Source organism: Pteropus medius, unplaced genomic scaffold (assembly GCF_902729225.1).
Source record: "Pteropus medius unplaced genomic scaffold, Ma_sr-lr_union100, whole genome shotgun sequence".
Taxonomy (NCBI): Eukaryota; Metazoa; Chordata; class Mammalia; order Chiroptera; family Pteropodidae; genus Pteropus; species Pteropus medius.
The window spans coordinates 901,121-924,990 of record NW_024353909.1 but is presented as its reverse complement, the minus strand read 5'-3'; the positions used below and the strand labels follow the sequence as shown (position 1 = coordinate 924,990).

At 41.2% G+C, this 23,870-nt stretch overlaps 1 protein-coding gene and 2 pseudogenes across 1 annotated transcript in view; 1 reads left to right on the top strand and 2 right to left on the bottom strand.

Annotated features, from left to right (window-relative positions):
* The window catches only part of CDH1 (cadherin 1), a 65,702-nt gene that overhangs the window by 5,435 nt on the left and 36,397 nt on the right, over nt 1–23,870 (bottom strand). The window contains exons 3-13 of the mRNA XM_039851784.1: nt 19,114–19,340; nt 14,897–15,040; nt 14,617–14,772; nt 13,690–13,834; nt 12,341–12,516; nt 11,943–12,071; nt 10,193–10,375; nt 8,916–9,160; nt 5,480–5,625; nt 2,527–2,751; nt 1,964–2,194 (exon numbers count right to left, since the gene is read on the bottom strand). Of these exons, the coding sequence (XP_039707718.1) occupies nt 1,964–2,194; nt 2,527–2,751; nt 5,480–5,625; nt 8,916–9,160; nt 10,193–10,375; nt 11,943–12,071; nt 12,341–12,516; nt 13,690–13,834; nt 14,617–14,772; nt 14,897–15,040; nt 19,114–19,340 (2,007 nt within the window). The remainder of the gene's footprint in view (nt 1–1,963; nt 2,195–2,526; nt 2,752–5,479; nt 5,626–8,915; nt 9,161–10,192; nt 10,376–11,942; nt 12,072–12,340; nt 12,517–13,689; nt 13,835–14,616; nt 14,773–14,896; nt 15,041–19,113; nt 19,341–23,870) is intronic.
* On the bottom strand, nt 7,328–7,446 carry LOC120594013 (uncharacterized; annotated as a pseudogene).
* Nucleotides 18,827–18,945, top strand: LOC120593986 (uncharacterized; annotated as a pseudogene).

Sequence of the window (23,870 nt, the reverse complement as noted above, 5' to 3'; positions counted from 1 at the left end):
AATCAGGAAGATTCCAAGACCTTATCCAGATAAGCAACACAACTCCCTTGACCATAATTCATAAACAGGAGGAACACTGAGCACTTGCTACGTGGTCTAAGACCCTTCTTGGCACTGAGGATGCAGCGCTGAAGACAATGCAGGTTGCGAACTTCTCCATCTGAGCAGAGCTTAGAGCAAAGGAGTGCCAGAGGCAGGTTTCCAAAAGGATGCTTCTTATGAAACATTACTTAAATGTTACTTAAAGGAAAGTAACCAAAATATAGTGTATTATTATCACTTCAGGAAGCACCACTTCTCCCCACCTGCATGGAAACCTGTGTCTGACACAAAGCCTGGTAAGCAGTCAAATATTGATAGACTACATGAGAACCTTCATGTCCTAGTGCCTCTCTAGAATAGTCTTTAGAAGTGTAAGTTCTACGTTTGCCCATAAGGAATAAAAATCTGGAAATCTTAATCCTGGCATTGCTTCTGTTTTAAATGTTGTTCCACCTTTGAACATTCCAATTGTTGTTCTCTGCCCCTGTGTCTAATGAAATATACCTACAGCAAATTTAGGTAATGCTGTTTTAAAAAGCCACTATTTTAAGCATAACTACAATCTTTAATATTTTCCTCAGAATGAAAGCACAAGTCAGTAATCCCTGTCCCCACGGCTGACTGGCCCATTCAAATATGATTTGACCAGGAAGTAAGTGGGCACGTAGGGCTTGAGTGATCATGCCCAGGACCATGACAGAGGAAGGTGAATTAACCTAACTCCATCACGGCATGTTAGCCATGTAACTCCTAGAGGAACATGTCAAAAAAGCACACTGAACTCTAAACAACACTGTCTTCCTTCTCAATTTTAAGAGGATACAAACAGCAGAGGGCAACAGCAATCAGGATGTACTGCAGACATTTCCTGAAGGTCAAAAGATAACCCCTTCTCGAATTTGCTGAAGCAGCAGCAGCAGGATCAGTGTCAAATTTAAGTTGAAAACCCCAGAGTTGGTCCTGCTGCTCCAAGAACTTTCTTTGACTCCAGCCAGGTTGGCCTCTTCTCTGTCTTAGACAGTGCAATCACGCCTTCCTCTCTCTAGTGCAGGAACCCTCACAAATGCCCCTCGGCCTACCTGGATTCCACCAGCCTCTGTAGCCCAACCATCACCCACCGAACCTTTCTAGAGACTCAATTAACAGCCCTCTCTTCTAACTACAAAGGCGCTCATGACCTAGACCATGTTTCCAGCTCCTAATTACACACTATTTGTGAAGGTTTTCTCATTGACTCACCATCACTAGCTTTTAGAAGCCATAACAGTATCTGTGTCAACCCTTGGTGGGCTCAGGTAATACCAGTTTTAAGGACTACAGCAGAAATTGCCAAAATTTCCCCATTATCCTTTTCTCCTTCATCCTTTCAGTCATCAATACTCGGTATTTACCCCACACTCCACCACCATCCTCTGCCAGGATTTAATCGGGCACATGGTCACCCAGTTAGAGTGTGAACTTCCAGGTGTGGCTGTGTTTGGGCCAATGGGTTATGAATGAGATGATATGTACAATTTCCAGATGTGTGCCTACCACTTCCTCTGTCATTCGTTCTCCAGGATGGAGTATCAGCATCCCAAGGCTTTGCTACTCCAAGCTGATCCAAGGACCTGGAACATCCAGCATCATCTGGGAGCTGATTAGAAATTCAAAATATGATGCTGCACCCCAGACCTACTGGATCAAAATTCTCATATTACAAAGAGGCACAGGTGATCTGTATGCACTCGAGCTTTGAGAAGCACTGCCCTGATTGGATTGAAAGAACAGTAAGATAGAAGAAATCAACCTGGTCCCCTGTTGATTTAATGGAATAGGTTGCCTTTCACTCTTGGACCACTAATCTCTGAAATGCTCAGCAAGAGTAAAACCTTCTCCAGTTTAGAAGTTAAAAGCTGAAACACTTGAGAGCTGTACTTACTTAGCAAAGCAAGGATGCCTCCAAGAATCCCCAGAATGGCAGGAACCTGCAATCCTGCGGTGGCATAAGCTATGTCCTTCTTACAGCCGTTGGTGGCCCCTTCACAGTCACACACGTGCACTTCTAAGGTGGTCACCTGGTCTTTGTTCTGGTTATCTGCGAGCTTGAGATTTATTTTGTAGGGACCCAAATCTAAGGTTTTCTTTGGTTTCAAAATGATAGATTCATGTTCTAGAGGAAGCAACAAAAATAAACGATGGGACCAGGGGAGAAAAAAATTACTGTAGAATAAGAATATTAAGGAACTAAAGACATTCCAAAGTTGAGTAAGGAAAACAGAGCTGTTTGGGTTACAGATTACTAGGCGGTATGTTTACAGAGTCAGATAAAGAAAAGGGACCTCTGGTGGAATGCCTCAAATATAGAGGGGGCAAAGAAACAAGCATTGAACAAAAGGGGTGACATCTGGAAGTTGAGAAGGAAATTTCAGAACGGGGTGGAGGTAGAAGAAGGGAAGCATGAGGATCAGAGCAAAGTTTTGGAAATAAGACTCAAGTTCCCACCTGGGTCATTATACTCAATGGTCCAGTTGACGCTTGCCCCATGTGTTAGTTCTGCAACGAAGGGAGATGTGTTGGGGGGAAGATCTGGATCAGTGATGTTGATGATATGAGGCTGTGGATTCTTCTGGCAGAAGTCCATTATTCGAGGATTTGGTATAGGGGCATTGTCGTTCACATCAGAGAGGATCAGGAGAAGGGTTCCCGTTCCAGTAGCAACTGGAGAACCTAAGGGAAAATACATAGGAAATATCACAGCTCAGGAACATTGAGGAATCCCTCCTGCCTCCCATCAGACTGAACCCACAGCTTGTCCTGGCTCTCCAGGGATCCATCGCCAGCCTGCAGAGCCTCCTGTCCTGCCAGTCCCAGATCATCTTCACCCCTGACAGGGCAGGTCTCTGACATACTTCTTCTCCTTTTGATAACAATTATTCAGGTTATATCCCTCTTTCCTCTTCTTCACATATCTTTACTCATCCACTATATTTTCACCATTCCACAAAGTCCTCATTGCCCCACCAGTTCTTTTTCTGAACTTCTATGGCTTTAAGGTCATTATCAAAGGGTTGAGCCTTTTTAAATTGCTGCAAGTTGCTTTTCAAAATAGATTTGGAAGTTCATAGGCACTTCTATTTGCATTTCTTTTACATCCTGATGTAGCACCTGGCATATGTTAGTAGAAAAAATACTCTACAGGAAAAAACAAAAAAACAAGAGGACTGTATGTCAAAACTGTAAGTAGTTATACCTGCGTGGCAAGCCTGTAGTGATTATTTTTTCTTATTACTTTTTTGTGTGTGTGGTTAAAAAAAATAGCATAAAATTTACCATCTTTTGAAGTGTATAGTTTAATAGTGTTAGTCCATTTACGTTATTGTGAAACAGCTCTCCAGAATTTTTTCAAAACTGAAACTCTTTATCCATTCAACAATTCCCCATTTCCCCCTCTGGTTCCTGGTAACCACCATCTACTTTCTGTTTCTATGAATTTGACTACTTTGACACCTCATGTTAGTGAAATCATACAGTATTTGTCTTTTTGTGGCTGGTTTATTCCAATTAGCATAACATCCTCACCATGAATCTATGTTGTAATGTGACAGGATTTCCTTCCCGTTTAAGGCTGAATAAGATGCCATTGTGTGTACATACCACGTTTTGTTTATCCATTCATCCATGGATGGATTTTTCACTTTATCATGGGAATTTTCTTGGTTTAATAATGAGCAGGAGTCATTTAAATTTTTTTAATTACAAAAATTTTTTTTAATGAGCTAGTAGATTTTCTGATGAAACTTTTTTCTCCTCTTAGACCTACATGGAGAAGTATTAAGTCATGCACGAAGTAACACCTGAAGGACTCATTCAGAACAACCACATCTTAACCATTATGAGGTCAGGGGTCAGCAAACTAAGGTCTTCTGGACAAATCAAGAACACAGCCTCACTCATTCCTTCACAGATAGTCTATGGCTGCTTCTAGACTACAATGGCAACAGAGGCTGTATGGCCCACAGAGGCTAATATACTTACTCCCTGGCCTTTACAGAAAGTTTGTCAGTGCTTAGTTTAGGTATCACTTCCTTAACTTATCTTGGGCCAGACCAGGGACTACCCAGGCTGCTGGAGAGAGCTGGCTAATGAGGAAATGCAGCTGAAGCAACGGGGTAGCTTTCCCTTTATGCAAAGGCATTTTGCAAACAGAGCCCCATCACGGCCTCACTTGCCTTGCCCTCAGCTTTCCAGATTGTCAAGTCTGGAATGACTACCTTGGGAGGTTGAAGAATGAGGAAGGGGAAGAGAATTTAATCACAGGAAGTTATTAGGTCTCTAACAGTAATTCTGCTTCTGAATATTTATCCAAGGGAAATAGCTGGACTTAGAGGCATGTCCTAGGATGTTTACTTATCACTCAAATAAATAATGAAGAATTGGAAACAAACCCAATGGTCTTTTAATCTATGAGTGATTAAATTATGCTATATCCAGGTACAGGTGACATCATTTTATTGACAAGAAGTACAGGCATACCTTTTTTATCACGCTTCACTTTATTGAGGTTTCATGGATGTTGCATTTTTTACAAATTGAAGGCAAGAGCTTCCACCAGCAGAGAGATTATGAGACACTTTATTACTGTGGTCTAGAACTGAACCCATAATACCTCTGAGGTACGCCTGTACATTTATTATGTGCCATGGTAGATCTCTGTGTCTTAAAGACATATAATCAAGTAAAAAAATAATAATTAAAAAAAATTTTACACAACATGTATAAGATAATGGTTTTTATAATGAAAACAAAAATAGGCTGTAATCCAGATAGTGGTTTTATAATAAACTATATTTCTACATGTATATAAATGTATCAAATACACAGAAATAGTCTGAAAGGAGTCACACTTCACTAATAATGAGGATGATGATAATAATAAAAATAACAGTCCTTATAGAGCAGGTCTTATGAAGCAGGCTCTTTTCTAGGTATTTTTTACATAAATTAAGTCATTTAATTCTGATGGGTGTTATCATTTTGTTAGATAAAGGAATTGAGGACCATAAAAATTAGGTAATAAGTCCAAGGTCACATAGGTATTAAGCTTTAGAATCTAAATCCAGGCAGCCTGGCTCCTATCGGGAATGAGTGAATATGGTTCAGGTATAGAGAGGGAGCGGCGAAACGAAACTTCTGCTTGACCTGAATTATTTGCATTTTTGACGATGAGAATGCTTTTGTTTAAGAATAAAAGAAAAAGAGAGGGGGGAAAAAAGTAAAATGTTTAAAGAAATAAATAAAATGTTTTTTTTTAAGGTTTTAATTTAAAAAATTCATTATAAAAAAAAAAGAATAAAAAAAAAGCAAAAGAACGAACTCATGCCTCCAAAAGAAGGATAGAGGGCAAGGACGTGAGCTAGGTGAGGTAGCAAAGGCCAGATAGGAAGGGTGTCCTTACCATTGTCAGTGGCTATGATGAGGGCCGTGTACGTGCTGTTCTTCACATGGTTGACGTCCTCTCTGTCCATCTCAGCCCGAGTGGAAATGGCGCCAGTGTCTGGATTAACCTCCAGCCAGTTTGCAGTGTCCCTCCAAATCCGATACCTGAAAAGGCAAAAGCACTGGCTTAGAATGAAAACAGCAAACAGCATGTAACTGACAAAGCCTAAAGTTTTTCTTCATTGACAATAGTTCCAACTTCTCTATATTTCCAATTTCTCTATTTAAAAAAAATTATACCTATATAAAAGTTGCCAGAAAAGTATGATCATCCATGTACCCTTCACCCAGATTCGCCCATTGTTAATATTGTGGTAGATACAGAAGTTGACACACATATACATAATGTCTTGTTTTGCTGAACCTTTTGAGAATAAGTTGCCGACAGATGTCATGTTCCTTTATTCATAAATACTTGAACGTGTTATCTCCAAAGAACAAAGGCATTCTCTTATGTAACCACAATTTGATTTTCAATTTCAAGAAATATAACATGGCTATAATACTATTATTAGACATATGGTACATATTCAAATTTTCGATTTTCCCCAAACCGTCCTTCATAGCATCCTTGCTCCCATTCAGTAACCAGTCCAGGATCATGCATAGCACTCAGCTATCATGTTTCTTTAATGTCCATTAATTTGGAACCATTCCTTAGTCTTTATTTTCTTTCTTGACACTGACATTTTTGAAACATGCAGGCCAGCTGTTTTTTAGAAAGCCCCTCAGTTTGAGTTTGTCTGGTTATTCCCTCATAATTAGATTCGGTTCTGCATTTGGGGGCAGGGAGAGGAAAAGAACACTACACAGGTGCTGTTGTGTCCTTCTTGATGTGTCTCATTAGGAGGCATATGACATCTGTTTGTTCTTTTACTGATGTTCACTTTGATCACTTGGATGAAGGAGAGGCTACCAGACTTCCTTGTAATAAAAGTACTTTTACCCCTTTTGCGATTAATCTGTAATCTAAAGGAAGATATTTGACAATATCCTGTTCACCAACTAAATTTCATCCAATAGATTTAGCATCTGTGGATAATCCTTGCCTGAATAACAAATACTGCGACCCTTATGTATTTTTAAAGGCAGAGTCTTTCAGAACAGGTCCCCAAAGGGTACGGAGGTTCTTAAATGGTGGTGCCATGCAAAACCTGTGCCAGGAGCATTTGGAGATGTGGGTTGACTTGGAGGTGGGTTGCACTAGTACCTTATTAGGAGTACCAGAAACAGTCCATCAGAGGAAACGAAGGCATGAAAAAGAGATATACTGCCCAGTTATCCACTGGGGTCCTGGAAAGCCTCAAAAAGGAAAGCAAAGAAATAGGAGATAAGGTCCTTGGACACCTGTGGGCTCTTCCTCACTTCCTTAGAAGTGCAAAGCAACTGACTACGTACAGTAGTCTTTATCCATGGGTATAGGCCCCTACACACACTATTAAGACCTGATCTCTGAATCTGCCCAAAGAGGCTTGGAACTATTTCGCTACTGCAAGCTAAAATGTCAACACAGCCTGGAAATTATACAATCCCAAGCTTTATCACAGAACAAAACCCTACAATATTGACTTTGGTTCTTCACTATCTTTTTAAACTTGGATTTAAAATGCATCTCATCAGCCTTTATATTTTGGAACACCTAGAAGAATCCTTGGATTACAAGCTGTACATTGACGACATGTCCAAAATTAGAGTGAGTATGTATGTATGTATGTATTTATTTATTTTTAGGCGAGGCAACCCTTGGTTGACCTCACAGATTGCAAGGACCTTATCAGCTTTCAATCCCTTATTTTTTTATTTTTTACACCTACAGCACCTGGTCTTCCTAGGTGGTCTCCCATCCAAGTACTAACCAGGCCCGACCCTGCTTAGCTTCCAAGATCAGTCGGGATCGGGCTTGTTTAGTGTGGCATAGCCATAGACTAAAATTAGAGTGTTTTAAAGTAAATCTCAAACATCATAAGATTTCTCCTGTAAACACTTATCTTTCATAGGTAAGTTTTTTTTTAAAGATAATCACAATACCACTAACACATCTACATAAATAATAATTAATGTCACCTAATGCCAAGTCTATGTTTAAATTTCTCTAATTTCCTCATGGGTGTCTTTTATAGTTGGACTGTTGAATCTGTATTCAAGCATAGTCTACACGTTACAATTGGTTGACGTGTCTCTTAATACTCTTTAGTCTATAGCAGTCACCCCCACCCTTTTGCCATTTATTTGTTGAAGGAACTCTGTCATTTGTCATTTAGTTCCCACATTCTGTATTTGGCTGACTGCTTCTTCATGGCATTTAATTTGTTTCTTCATTCCCTGCATTCTTCAAAATCAAATCCTAAGATTTGATTAGATTCTGTTTCAACTTTTTTCTCCAAAAAATATTTCTTTAGTGATGCTGTGCACATGCTGTTGAATCCCATCAAGTCAAGTTGTTCTCGCTTTTTAGTAAATGTTAAAATTAATCAGAAGGTTTGGATGTTATCAGCCTGGTTCCTCCACTTTAAAATTTCCCATTGTCTTTGACCTAAAGCTATCGGCCACTAAGATCACTGCCTAGACCCTCTGCACAGCAAGCTCATTCTGTACAGTAAATGTGCATGGTAGAAAGGTATTTATGAGTCCTTTCACTCTGGATAGAATTAGTGCTTTCCAGAATAACCTCAGAAGTTGAAGTCATACTTCAAATCTTTTTGTTTAAGTTTCATAAGTCACAGGCACCGAAGCTAAAACACAAACACCCCCCAAACAAGAACACACTCAATTCTTAGGCATGACTCTACTCTGGATTTACTCAACATTTTTTTTATAAATAGTTCAGAGCATTCTGACAGATTCCTCTAAAGCAGGTATTAACAAGTAGGAATCTATGTCTCAGAGAAGAGGAATACGGCACATTGGCCAAGGCCTCTATTATCCCTGGAAATCACACTATAACTAACAAGACACACAGGTCATATTTGGGTTGGTGCTCTAATAGTTTTTCCTAGTCCAACCTAGCTCTCAAAAGATTAAGAATATTCTTTATCATACATGGTCGCGGGGGTGGTGCCATTGGCTTATGTCTGTTTTCAGCATTTGTGGCTGTGATTTACATTATAGAGGTGCCTTCAAGTCTAAAGAGAAGAAACAGTAAGCTACTTATAAATACCATGTATGTAAACTAAAACCACATTCTTATTACACTGCATGAACTCAAAAAGAGGAAGCGCAATAAACCTAGAATGGCTATGAAAGGAATGAAAAAGGTATGGGGAATGGGATTAAAGAAGAATTTTTTTTTAAAACCAATTAAGAGAAGGGTCTTGCACAATGATGAGAAAATGCTATAAACTAAATATTTTATTCACACATCCAGTTGCTTCAAGTCAGCCGAAAAATCCACTTACGTTATCTTCTGTTCCATAAATGTGTCCGGCTCCTGGGCAGTGTAAGATGTGATTTCCATTCCCACTGGAAAGTCTTCGGGCACCTCCACTCTCTTTTGGGGAGGCATGAAGATGGGGGCTTCGTTCACGTCCAGCACATCCACTGTGATGGTGGCTGTGGAGGTGGACAGAGTGACCTCAAAGGGGGCCACGTTCTTCACTGCCACGTAGAGAATGTACTGCTGCTTGGCCTCAAAATCCAAGCCCTAAAGAGCAGAAAAAAATAAATTTGAAAAATTTTATGTTAGTAGGAAAAAAAATTACATTCTTAACAATTCTTTTAGTTAGCAATATACTAGTAGTTGTCAAATCTGGCTACATTAGGGTTGAGAACCCCAGGAGAAGACATGAAATCTCAAACGGCAAACCTCAGTTAACAAACACTAGCACATTAAGTCAAGATCAGTAAGAGTGCTCATGTCCTGCGTGACATGCTATCCACATGATGGCGTAGAGACAGAGATCCCACTGGGCCACCTCTCTAACCCAGGGAGTTTAGTGGAGTCCAGAGTCAGCCAACAAGCAGCTGGGCCACTTCCTAGTTGCGTGACTTGGGCAACTTGACCTCTGGGTCTATTTCTACACCTAAGTAAGTAGGACAAGGAACTACCCCACAGAGGTGCTGGAAGGAATAGACTGGGAACTTTTATGAAGGCCTTTATGTATAGTAGAAACTCCGATTACTGGCTTCTTTCTTCTGTCGACAGAATGTTAACAGAAAATGCTGACATCACATGTTCAGTGGGAGATAAGTTTTTGTACTAAGTAATTCAGAAATGAAGGGTCTGCTCACTTGCTCAAGAGGAAATCAAAGTTCTGGGTTAATCCAGGTATCTGTTAACTCTGACTAACTTTAATAAGAATCACTTGACTTCTTAGTTTTCAAGCCTCCAAGACATCTTTCAAAAACAGTCATATTTGTCCCACTTCTAAAACAATCTAGCAAAAGCAGAGACCAGTTAACCATTTTCTCTCTCATTTGCAAAACAGATATGGAGGGTAGGCAAATGTTTCAGGGGAATGAGCCTATTAAAACAGATGGTACTTCCTCTTCAATTTTAGGATGATGGGTAGGAGCTTCCTGATTTCTCACAGGAAACTGAAGAGTCACTGCAAACCCCAAATGGTCCACCAGAGCCTGGGAAAGCCAGATCCTCATCTACTTCTGAGAAGACACCAGGGGACAAGAGAGTGTGCAGCCAACAGGGCTATCAATTTCTGCATCTTGCCACACAAACCTTAGCCGTTTTCAAAATGCCATCGTTGGTTACTGGGTCTGTGGTGACAACAAATTGCTCCTCATTGTCATTTAATATGGTGTACACGGCCTCCCACGCTGGGGTATTGGGGACGTCGGCATCAGTCACTTTGAGCGTAGTGATTGCAACATTAGCTTCATTCTCAGGAACTTCACCATAGTACTGCAGAGCAAAGGAGGAGATGAGTCGCTTAAGACATCTTGAGACACAGTAGAGGACCCAGGTCTAAGGGAATCCTTTCTGAGACCAAGCTTTGAGGAGAAGAGTCTCAAAGGAAGTGGCCACTCAAGCAGCAGAGCCCTTATTTCCTGTCAACAGATCAGCTAACACTCAGGAGCATCCTCCTTCATGAGTACCTGAAGTAGCTTTGCAAGGCCCTGCCTAACTAAGCCCCTCAGCACACTTTGGCCCAGTTGCTGACAGTGATCTTAGTCGCTAAGGGCAAGGCATCGTGGTTTATCCACTACTTCCCTCTTCCCCATCATTCTCAGTGCTACTGGTAATTTTCATAAAGCAAAGGCCAGGTCATTACAGTCTCCTGCTTAGAACACTTTGTTGATATCCCCTTGCGCTCAAGATAAATTCTAAAATTCTTAACTCAGTCTACAAGACCCTGCAGGACTTGACCTCTTTTGGTTCACTACACTGTTTTTCAGTTTTTGCTATGTATCAAGCTTCCTCTTGATTCAGAGTATTTTGCATATGCTGATCCCTCTGCCTAGAATACTCTTCCACTCTCTCCTGTCTCACATTTGCCAACCTCCTTTAAAGTCTCACCATAAGTGTCACTCACTGCCATGATGCCTAGGTTAGGTGGCAGACACTGCTAATTGCCTGCTAATTATCCATTCTCCCCTTCTTCACTAACAGTACTGTTGGTGGCAGTAATATCCCCAAATAAAATACTATATATATATATATATATTTCCAGTCTTCCTTGCAGACGCAGTTGCTAATGAGACATAAACAAAACTTGTGGGATGGTCTTCCTAGAAATAAGAGGAATTGATTTAGCAGCAATGCCTTTTGCATCCCTTGCCCTTTCCTTCCTGAGTGAGGCACAGATATAGCTGGAGCACCAGCAGCCATTTTGGGCCACAAGGTGGCACTGAGGATGGAAGTCATGCACCAAGGATAATGGGACAGCAAGACAAAGGAGGCTTGGTCTCTATTGGCAGAGTAGGCTATCCACCTCTGGGCTTTTTGTGAGACAAGAGAAAAAGTCCACCCTAACGGTTTAAACTGCAAGAGTCTAGTCTCTAGTAGTTTACTAACCACTGAACTGATTTCTAACTAATACAATAAGGTTTAAGATTCTTCCATGTGGCTCTTTGCCCCATCTTCTGAACTGCATTTAATATAATTGCATACAATAATTTGTATAAGTTGTCTAATATCTCCCTGGCTAGACTATAAACTCCATGAGAATAGCATCTTTGTCAGCCTTATTTGTGATATCTTTGGTATCTAACACAGTGCCATTATAAACTCAGAAAATATTTGTTCAATGAATAAATAGAACCAGATAAGATTTGCTGCCAAGATGCACAGCACAAGGACATGGATTCAGTAAGTGCTTTTTGCAACTTCACAAAATTTTGCCAATAGGCCCCAGAGACAACCGCCAACCCAATCTGCTTGCTTCTTAAAGTCCACTAGGCTAGGAAAAGTTTTCAAAGGCTTCGCCCGTGAGCAGTTGTGGAAACCGTCTAAGGAGCTGCAGAATTACCGTGGTCGGGTTGAAGATGGGAGGGTTGTCGTTGATGTCAGTGACCGTGATCACAGCTTTAGCGCTTGTGCTTAAGCCTTCACCTTGAAGGTCAGCAGCTACAACCACCAAGGTGTACGTGGGGAAACTCTGCAGAGAGGTCAAACAAACTCACATTAGGGCCAACGTCCACATCAGGCCCAGCCTAGCCTACAGTACAGAAACTGAACATTTTATCATCTGCTTAAATACAAGCCCCACCTTCCTGCCAGGCACAAAACCCCTAAACAGATGTTTAGATGCAAAGCTCAGACCATGACCATATCGGTGGCAACTAGCCTCAATAGAGTTTTGCATTATCCATGGATTGGCTAATGTGCATTAGCCCACAACACCCTTTAGTTGTCTTCCCCTCTGACCTCACGATCCAGCCCAGTAGTGAGCACGCTAATGACTCCTGTGTCCCTGTTGATGGTGAACATTTTGTCATGAGGCAGCACAGGCTCTTGGCTGATGATGCTGTAAGCGATGGCGGCGTTGTAGGTGTTCACTTCATCATCTGCGTCGGTAGCCGAGACCTGCATCACGGAGGTTCCTGGAAGTGTGGAAGGAAAGAAAGATTCCGTCAAGCTGCACTTCAGAGTCTGGTCAGTACGCCTATGCTCAACTCTGTCCCCAATGTTAAAGACGGGGGCTCAGGGACAGTGCCTTGTCACGGCTCCTCTGATCGCTGAATTTCCAAATTTCTTTCCCAAAGTGCTATAGGAAGAAGAAAGCCTTACACCAGATGAGAGGTGTTCCGAGAACTTGACTTTTCTAACAGATATTTGGGGTGTGGGGGAGGAGAAGATGGGGAATAGATAACTTTAAACTAAAACATTTTTCCATGTCTCTCATACTGAGTGAATAGCCTGAAAAATAGGAAAAATCCCAAAGATGCCGCAATGGGCTTCTCAGCTACAGCTTCACCTGAGAGAATGGGTCATTTGAGATCACTGCTTTCTAGTAGGAAGAAAATATTTTATAACATGTGTAACTGATAAAGGACTAGTTCCCAGAACATCTACATAATTCTAAGAGTTAATAGGAAAAAAGACAAAAAGCCCCACAACTGAAAAAAGGGCAAAAGACTTGAATAGACAAAAACCCAAATGGCCGGCAAAATATAAGATGCTTAGCCCATGAATAATCAGAGAAACACAATTTTAAATTGCCTTCAGATATAATTACACATTGGCCAAAGCTAAAATGTCTAACAGTTCCAAAAGATACCTATTTCAGTACCAAAAAGAAAAAAAAAAGTCTAACAGTTCCAGGATATACATTGCTGGTGGGAGTATAAATTGGTTTGACCACCTTGGCAAACAGTTTGTCACCACGTAGAAAAGTAGGCAAAACAAGATATTATCTAGGGGTAAGGACACACATGGTAAAAATAAAAACAAGGGAATGATTACCACAAAAGTCAGGGCCGTATCTACCTCTATGGGAAAGAAAAAAATGTCATCAGGAAGGATTACACAAGGGGCTTAAACTACTAGAAAGGACCTTTTTCTTAATCAGGGAAAGTTGTTTTTAAACTGCTCTATTTTAAACGTCTCTGCAGGTAGGGTGTCACACGCATATAAGCGCACAGCACACACACAGTGGCTTCCAAAGAAGTTCTGTCCCCGTGATGGGCCTGACTCCAAATGCCAGCCCCACCACTTTGGGCTCCAAAGACTCTAAATGTCTTTCAGGGTATCCGGCTCCTCATTATTGAACATACCTGGGACAGCACCTTCCATGACAGAGCCTTCAAAGACCTCCTGGGTGAACTCCGGCCTATTGTCATTCTGATCTGTCACCGTGACCACTATCTCCATCGGGTCTTCGACTGCTTTCCCATTTGAAGATACAGCATGAGAGAAGAGCTGCAAGAGCCACGTGAGTGTTACTTGGGCCCCAAGGAGGAACAAGAGGCGGGAGAAGTGGTCTGACCAGAGCAGAGATGGATGGCTCCTCCTGGCTCCCCACCCCTTCTCACTCTCCCGGCCCCAGGTATATGAATGTTCACAGCAGAGACCTTGTCTCACACACGTGCTGTTGCTTCAGTAGGTCATGACACTGGTTGAGATCATGACATGTGCAAATCCATGAGCTAGAGAATGCACCCATCAGTCAGCACTCTCATTCCCCAAATAAGGGCTGAGGAGCCAGGCCTAGGAGATAAAGGTGGAAGCCAAAGACATTCTTATTCCAAGAAGGGTAAAATTTCCTCTGGCCACTCCAGTCTAGTGTTTCCCCCAGATTTTTCTGCATTTGGCATCGATGTATTTCTTCCCAGCTTCCCTAAGCTCATACTGCTACCAAGGCCTACAAATGGTTATTGTTCTCCAACGTTATCACTGGCTTCTTCCTCTGATCAGGGACTTTGAGCCCCAAGAGCAGGTTGATATCTTGGGTCTAAACTTATGCATAGTGCATAAGGACTCTCCCTGCTTTATTCCTAACAAGGAAAAAAAAAATGAAACAAACGAACAGACAAACAAATTTTTCCAGGCTCTCATTTCTCCTATCAACCAGTTGGTCAAGAGGTGTCAAATTAAGCTCCTCACACATCCAGAGCACTGGATCTAAGAATCCGACGTGGGCTGACCAAACAATTCTGGAAGGATGGGACTCCATTATCAATAAGCTTCTAAGAGGTACTCACGATGTACTGGGCAATTGCTTCTCTATCCAGAGGTTCCGTCACCTTTAGCCATCCTGTTTCTCTTTCGATAATAAACACACCAACAGGGGGCGCGTCAGCTCCTTGGCCGGTGATACTGTAGAAAACCTGTGTTTCTTTCTCCCTGTTAGATTTGATCTGGAGACAAAATAGAAAGAAACAGAATTAGCTAGGAAGGATGATTACAGTGGGTTTTCCCCTTTCTCTCTTTGGTCTTCTGCCAAATTTCTTCCAGTGAAATAGAAAGAATGTCTTTCTCTACCTGAACCAGGTTCTTAGGAAATGGGCCTTTCTGATTTTCTGGGCAGGTGATAGGAGGAATAACCCAGTCTCTCTTCTGTCTTCTGAGACCATGGTGGGAGTCGGGAAATGTGAGCACTTCTGTCTGGGTTCCAGAGAGGGAATCCTAAAAGGCGAGGAGATAAAGAACAAAATGGGATGATGCAGGAGAGGCAATACAGGCCAAATTGTCCAACCTGTCCAGTCAGCACCTCCAGCCTTCTGAGGCAGCGTGAGGTTTTAACCTAATAATAAAATAAACAGCCAAAACAATACCCGATAAACTCCTTTTCTGTATCATAAAGAAAGTGTTCCCTTCTGGTCCTTCTTAGTACCCAGGGTTCAAATGAGCATTATACATACACGATTATAGGTTTGGGGGGTTGATATTATTTTATGAGTTATTTCAAGCCCACATATCACACCCGTCATTTTTAATAGAACATTATATTCTAATGTTCTGGATATTTGAGTGTTTTAATTTTCTTTTCCTTTATGTTTTTCCTAGGGTTATAGGTCCCCAGTTAGGAATTATCAGCCAATATGAGTAAGTTTCCCAAAAATTGGTACTAAGAACTACTTTGCGATCAATACAAATCCCTTACTCTCACAGTGTCATTATAGCTATATAATTTCCATTTGTTCTAACAGAAGCCGTTGGGATAAGAACCAAAAATACCCTTTGAAATTTGTATTGAACAGTTTTCATGTGCAATAATGATAACTTTATGCACACACAGGGAAATGAGATAGTTGAAGATGGAAGGAAAAGATCTTCCAAATTGTTTAAGTGTTTTAAAGTGCTTAATGGTAAAACGGTAAAGGTATCAGAGGACATTTCCATCTCCCACCCTCTACATAGTCACTGATCACTGTTTGCCAAGTGCGATTCAAGCCCTATTTTCTGGCTTTTAAAATTTGACTCGAAATGCCCAAGACAGACATGAGATGTGACCAGATATTATCACAAAATCCTTCCTAATCCTGCATAGTGGCCACCCACACACACACACACACACTGCATCTTTGCAGTGGTCCCGCCTGGGCTGAGGGCAGGCTCTGGAGCCAGGCTGCCTGGTTTTGAATCTTCACTCTGGTACCTCCGTCTTCTGGGCAGATTATTTAACTTCTCTGTACCACAGTTTCCTAATATCTAAAATGAGGATAATATTAGTGCCTATACCTCATAGAGTTCTTGGCAGGATTAAATAAGATACTAGTATTACAAATAGCGTCCGAAACATAGTAAGTGCTCAGTTAATAAAGATGATGGTTGGACTGGTGGGAAAACACTGAATTGTGGTTTTAATGAAGTCAAGTTTGAGACTTGATCCCAGCAAAGAACAAGTATTAAACCAGCCTAAAAACAATCACCTTGCACAGCCATGTGGCAAACAGGCATTGGTGAATGAATACAGATTAATTTGGCCCCCTGAAGAGGAAGACGAAGAATATGCCTTGCTGACATCGAGATTGCGGAATATTTTCAGGGAATAATAATAAATAATGATGAATATTGTGTTGGTAAAACATAACATTAACATCTTCGAGTGTGAAATTAAAGGGCATACTGAACATGAAAACATCTCTCAGAAAAAAATGATACACCAGACTTAGAAAACCCACCCAAACAAAGAGAAAGAACTGGAAAGTTAGATCTATTCTTATTTTCCTCCACCTCTATTGAGATATATTTGACAAATAAAAAGCATATCTATGTAAGGTATACAACATAACGTTTTGATATACGTATAAGACCTATTCTTTTGTGAATTAAAAGGAAGATAAGATTGTCACCCTTTTTCCTAATGCAGGGTTACCTGGTTCCATGAGGGCCCCTTGAACTAGACAAAGCAAAGTGAACCTCAAATCAGCTGTAGCAGAGTTGCTACTTATCATTCGATATCCATTTGTCTTTTCTATTTAAAAATGAAACAAATTTCTCTCTCTCTCTCTCTCTCTCTCCATACACACACACACACACACACACGCACATTTCAATTTTGTAACCAGCAGTGTGCCCAAGTAAAAGACTATATTTCCTATACCACACTCACAGCTAGGGGTGGCCATGAGGCCAAGTTCTAGTCAATGAGATGTAAGCAGAAGGGTTGCTTGAGAATTCCACAAAGCCTTCTTAAAAAGGCAGCTAGACAACTAAGTGATATACACTTTTGTGCTTCCTCCCTTTCTCCTTATCACCTAGAATACAGTTGTGATTACTGGAGCTTTGACAACCATATTGGATCATGAGGTATTCTTAAGGAATGAAACCATATGCTGAGGGTGATGAGGGAGGTAGATAAGGGTAAAGGGGGTCAAATGTATAGTGACAAAGAAATTTAACTTTGGGTGGTAAACAAACAATGCAACATACATATGACATTATTGAATTGTACATTTGAAACCTGTATTTTATTAACCATGTTGACCCAATAAATTTAATTTAAAAATTTCTTTAAAGAAAGAAAGAAACTATGTGCAGAGGATGACAGAATGGAGAGGAAAGGAAGAACCTGGGCTTCTGACAACTGTGGGGTCTCCATCCTGGCCACAGTTCACCCTTGGATTTCCTTAACAAGAAACACTGTATTTCACATAAACCACTGTAACTTGTGGTTTTCTGTAATATATATTTGAACCTAATCACAATTCCGCAGACATGGAGGCAGAGGCAAAGTTAGCAAAGGTGGGGAGGAAAAGTTGAAAAAACAAGCTCAAAACTGTCTTTGGTCATAAAAGTCTTCCATGCATAGCTGCCCAGCAGGAACTCACCATGCTGAACTTAGATAAATGACAGAATCAACTGAAGACTTGAGTCAGGTGTTAATATAGTTCTACTAAGTTCCTCATTTTTCTGGTCTGTCCAATTACACCAGGAAGAAAAATTCAATCTACCAGGACTATTAAGTTCCCAGAATCTCAGGTGTCTTTGGGGAGAAAAACAGGAGCCAACCTGAAAGGCCTTGGCACTTAGAACCCATTCCACACTTCCGAGGCAATGGCAGGATGCAATGAGAATGGCTCCCCAGAGAGAGATTTTGGTAGGAAGCACCATGGGAGAAACATTCTTGCCAAGAACCTGGGCAGACATATATTCTTCCATCCCTGGCTGGTCCATCCATTTGTCTACTGAGTATTTACTGGCCTAGTACATGCCAGACCGAGGTCCAGGTACTGCAAATATAATGGGGAAGGATCTCATGAAGATTAGAATCCAATGAGGCAAAAGCTTCCCCCTGATTCTTCCCCTTCTTTGCCAAAACACTCTCCACTAGAAACACGAAGAGCAAAATGATCAGACAATTGACCTCTTGTTCATTCTTCTTCCAAGAAGGGAATGATAAGAACAGTTAACAATTATTGAATATTTATTATACGCCTAGCATAGTTCTAGCATTTCGCATGTATTAATTCATGCGGTCATTATTATTTCCATTTTACAGATGAGGAAATTCAAGCATAGAGAGATTAAATAACTCCTCGAAGGTTGCTCAGGTAGTAAATGGCAGGGCTGGGATTCAATCCTACAGGGAGTCCACGCCCTTAGCCACTATTTCACACTATGCACAAATATAAAAGTAATGACATCTCGCCATCACTTCACCTCATCCTTCTCCACCAAATAACAAAAAAATCTCCAGCAAGAATCAGTTCAGTTAGATCAGTGGTTCTCAGTGAGAGGCTATTTTGCCCTCCAGGGAGCATTGGCAGTGTTTAGAGATATTTTCGATCGTCACAACTCGGGGAGTGCTACTGACTTCTAGCGGGTTAAGACCAGGGATGCCACTAAACATCACATGGCACACAGGACAGCTCCACAACAGAAAAAATTATCCAGCCCCAAATGCAAACAGTGCCAACTAGAGAAACCTGGATTAGGAAGCAGACTAAAATACCAGTGAACTTTCGTGTCTATGGCCACGTTACCCTGAACAAGCCCGATCCCATCTGATCTCGGAAGCCAAGCAGGGTCGGGCCTGGTTAGTACTTGGATGGGAGACCACCTAGGAAGACCAGGTGCTGTAGGCGTAAAAAATTAAAAAAATAAAGGATCGTAAGCTGACGAGGTCCTTGCAATCTGTGAGGTCAACCAAGGGTTGCCCTGCTTTAAAATAATTAATTAATTAACTAATTAACCAATTAAAAAAAAATAAATAAATAAAGATAACTGCACTTTTGAGAAACATTCCAACATACATGATGACGGTGGTGGTTGTGGTGGTGGTGTTCTGCAGCCTTCAGCGTCACTTTGGTGGAGAGCTTCCTGCGGGTGGAGTCCCAGGCATGGACAAGAAAACTCATCTCAGGATTACGAAGTTGTAGAGGTCGTTTGACCTTAAGCACACCATCTGTGCCCACTTTGAATCTGGTGTCATCGGAAATAAAGACTGACCTTGGTTGACCAGTGCATCCATCAAAACTCACTGCAGGACATAAATCACAGTGATTAGGAAATTGGGCAGATTAAAAACAAGAGCATTCATTCTCTAAAAAGCAAACTGGACTCACTCATGAAAAGCGTGACACAAAAAACAAGCACAAGTTAAACGAAACATAGTCTGGTGATAGAACAGCAAAGATATCAAAGTAGTCGATATCATCACTATGTTCTTCACAATTATAGGGAGACTGTTAATTGTGGTCTGATTATTTTCTCGTCTGCTTGTAAAGTGAAAACAGTGATCTGTCTAGGAAGTAACTTCTTCTTTTCAATAACAAAAAAGGGGCCTCTCCTTTTCAGATGGCTCTTGACTATTTGAAAACAGATCCCTAAAATAACTGAGAGAGAACACCTATTGACTCTGAAGGTTTGAGACCAAAGTACAATGAGATGCTGTGGATAGACTACATTTAAACAGTTTACATTTAAAAAAAAATTATTTTAAAAATAAATAAATAACCCAACTAAATCTTTAAGCCTAAATAAATTGGTAAATAGTTTACATTTCAATAAACAGTGGCAGATAATAAGAGAGACATAATAGTTAACAGTATGGACTCTGGACCAGACTCCTTAGGTTCAAATACCAGACGTGACTTTGGGTGTTATTTAGTATCTCAGTCTACCCATCTGTTGAAAGAAGGCAACAATAGCAACTACCTACTAGGGTTGTTTTAAGATACATAGAACAGTGCCTGGCACATAACAAATACTATATTAAAGTTTAAATACAAATTCAAAAACAAACGTAGCTTTGGGTAATCATTTATTCAGCCCCCGTGAATATTCCACAAAAGAAAATGAGAACTGTAGATTATTTAGTGAGTGTGGATTATATGCTTATTACTTGAGTCTTAGAGAGTTAATACCTGCTTGCCATCTGAGGCACAAGGAGAAACTGATCACGGTCGACTGGGGGAGATAATGAAGGTTTCATAGTACAGGAAGGCAAGACAAATGCAAAAGGCAGAGAAGGACTACTTGGGTGGAGGAATTTACGATCAATGGCTTAAAGACAAACTACTTTTTAAAAACTTTATAGTTATTAAAGTATTAAAAGTTAAAAAGTATTAATATCCAAAGCTGGAGAAGCTGTGGTGAAAAGTATCTACACTAAACATCAGAGTCCCAAAGGACTCATTCAACAGGTTTCCACCAAGCTATATGTCAGAAACTGTGCTATGCTCTAACAGACAAAACTATGAACAAGATAGACATCTGCTCTTATTGAGCTTACACTGCTGTGGAAGAGATGGACAAATACCAAAACCAAAAGTTGCAGGCCGTGATAAATGTTAGTGAATACAGAGGATAAGAGGGTAACACAAGAATGGCAGCGGGGAGTGGGAAGTTGGAGGAAAGTGTAACTTATATTGGACAGTGAAGGCAGCCTCTCTGAGGTGGACGTGACAGAGCCAGCCTTGCAGAAACCTGGCTCCAGAGCTTTCCAGGAAGAGAGAACAGTAGATAAAACAGTTCATTCTGGGAAACTCTCGAGTTGGCCTGTTTTCCTCCCTTTCAAATAATTGCCCCACATTCCTCCAGTGGAATTTCTATTTTGTACAAGTGATCTTTTATTTAAAAAATAAAAAAAAAAAATCCTGCTCTTGTGCCTATTTTACACAGCCAGGCACCTCTATAGTCATGAGGATCAGGTAGGTCTCCAGAAAGCCCTAAAGCCATTTATGATGCCTGGGCTGAAATTTTTTTCATTTCTTCCACCAGAGGCCACCCTTGCCAATGTTTTGGAAGTCAACAGCCCCACCCTGGCCAGAGAAAATAAGATCAGGTTTGGGGGCACAAGGATAAGCACCAGGAATAACCCCATTCTGAAGATGAAGAAATGGAGACTCAAAAAGCTTAAGAAATTTGCCTAATATCCTAAAACTACTGAACAGAAGAGCTAGGACTAACCCTCAACATGAGTTACTTAGTCTTATGGTTGTTACTCCCTCACCCTGGAGAGAACTTCTTGGGGCCTTGGCTATTTTTAAAGAATGATTTTACTCCTAGCTAGAATCCAGGGATGGTAGCAATCTGAGGCCACCTCATGCAGTGGCAGGGAGTCTGCTACCTGGCAAATACACTGAGTAGCCAAACCAAGAAGTTTTAGTTCACAGGGAGAGAGCTGGGTCCTTTGAATAATCACTCGCCCAGCCCTCTCTCCCAGTTTGTGAAACGATCAAAACCATGCCAACACCCCTACCTTCTTCACCTTTTAGGCAGGTTCTACAACTCCCTTCCCAAACTTGACGGGGTGAGCTGAGCAACGGAAGGCTATAACAGGAAGAGAGCAACAAGAAGAAAGGGCTAGTCTGAGTCTGTGACTGGATTAGCCACAGAGCCAGTGAGTGTGGCCTCTCTGGGCCTCAGTTCTCATGGAAGGCACCACCACTGATTAAGCCTACCTCTTTAGGGTTTTGTGAAGATTAACCACGACAGTGAATCACATTTTGAAAGCAAAAGAGCAATGCAAGTAGAAGGAGATTGCTATTTCTCTGCATTTGGGAGAACAAACTAGAAGTCAAGTATTTGCTAAATAAACAGATGAACCGTAAAATGACAACAGAAGCAAGGAGAGATGCAATCTTTAAAGGGTTGGCAGATACTGCCCTTTAAGTCTAAAGTAGGAATTTCTTTTCAAACTAGCAAAACAAGATGTTTTTCAAATAACCCTTCCCCGGCTCACCCCAGCAGAAGGAATGGCGCAACTGGACTGCTTGGGGACTTGTCACATAAGCAGGGAACAAAAGCCGCCCTCGTTCATCCCACTGAATTCCTTTCCCCAGCCAGCCCAAATCTGGGCAATGAAAAGTTGAGGCAAGCCTGATAGGACTTGTCAAGGGTGGTAGCCTGAAAAACGAAAATGGTTTTGCAAATAACTTGACGCAAGATGTTTAACCTGCTTTGGGCATATCTCCTCTTGATGGTGGCTAAGCCCCACCCTTTGAGCAGTGACAGAAGAAGTGTGGCAGACAAGCAGCCCAAACTTGAATTTCTAGGTGCTGTTAAGACCCATTATCTTAAGACCCATTATCTTCCCTGGCAATCTGATCCTCTGGGCTGATAAACCAGAAATCATAGGAAAGACAGGGAATCTCCAGCTCTAGGAAGGTTCTGAAAAGCTTGCTTCTGCCCTAGCTGGCCAGTGTCTCAGAGCCACAGTGAATGCTAGTGCCAGCATGTGGGAGAGTAAACAAGAATGGAAAAGCTCTTGAAAGCAGAGGATTGGTACACGGGGATTGGGTATATTTGAACAGTTCCACAACAAAAAGTCAAACAAAATAAGCCCAGCAAGGAACTAAGTATTCTTTAAGTCAGCATGTCCTCCTCTTATCCTAAACCTGTTATTTGGTTATTTGGTCTAGAAATCAAATTCCAGTAACAGATAAGGGCCAAGAACCCAGTGGCCATCTCTAAATGGGAAAATCTTTTCACCACAATCTTAACATCACCATCAAAAACTATAACCTCAACTAGTAGCTTAAACTACCTTTTATTGACATTTTTCTTAACATTTTAAACATGTGTAGAACATTATGTGTCCAGCTCTATTCTAAGCACTTTACAAATATTAACTCCTTTAATCCTAGAACTCTATTACGTTGGTACTATCAGTGTCCTCTTTTTACAGATGGGAACATTGAGGCAGCTAAGGAGTAAGTAGCAGGGCTGGGACTGGAACCCAGGCAGGCGGAGAGTTCATGCTCCCGACCATTCTTCCTCGGGCCTCTCTCTATAAGCCAGAACCTTGCACTGGGCTCCTTATGTCCAATTTTCTGATTCACCCCAACTCCCCACCCTTTGGAGTAGGCATCACCATCCCCATTTCCTTTGCTCTAATTTATATGCTGGTCTGTGGAGGGGCTGAGCTTTCTGGCCCCAAAGGGAGTGCTCTTTATCACTGTTCCCATACGCAACATGGGGATATGCTTTCCAGAAATGAAAAAAAGGAACACTTAAGGGGGAGGAGGGCTGAAAAAGACATTTAAGAACAATATGGAATTCTAAACACCAGGCAAAACAGCAATTTGGGCGGAGGTGGAGGAAGGAAGATCGAAAGAATTATGGTTGAAGTAGGAGTAGGAGGCAGTTCTGTTTTCATTAAATATATTTTTCGTATACATCTTTGTATTACATCGAATGTTACAATTACAGCGAATTACTTTTGAAAACAACAAAAATAAGGATAACTTTTTTTAAAGTATCTTTAATACATTGTGATTTTGCACATAATTCATCCAACATTTTCTAGCTTATTTGGTAGAATTAGTGGCTTTAATCAGAGAACCCTGAAAGAGATGGCTGAAATTCAAATACAAAATCACGTTCATAAAAAGCTCTGGGTCCTGGGGCAGGTTCTGAGCACTCAGCAGCATTCTTTGCTCAGAATTGCCATCATGCCATGGAACAGTCCCCGGCTCTAAGGCTTCTCTTCCCACCCCCGCCCGGCCCCATAAGTGGAATGTGAGTGGGTAAGAACGGGACAGTCTCAAAAGCCTCTGTATATTTC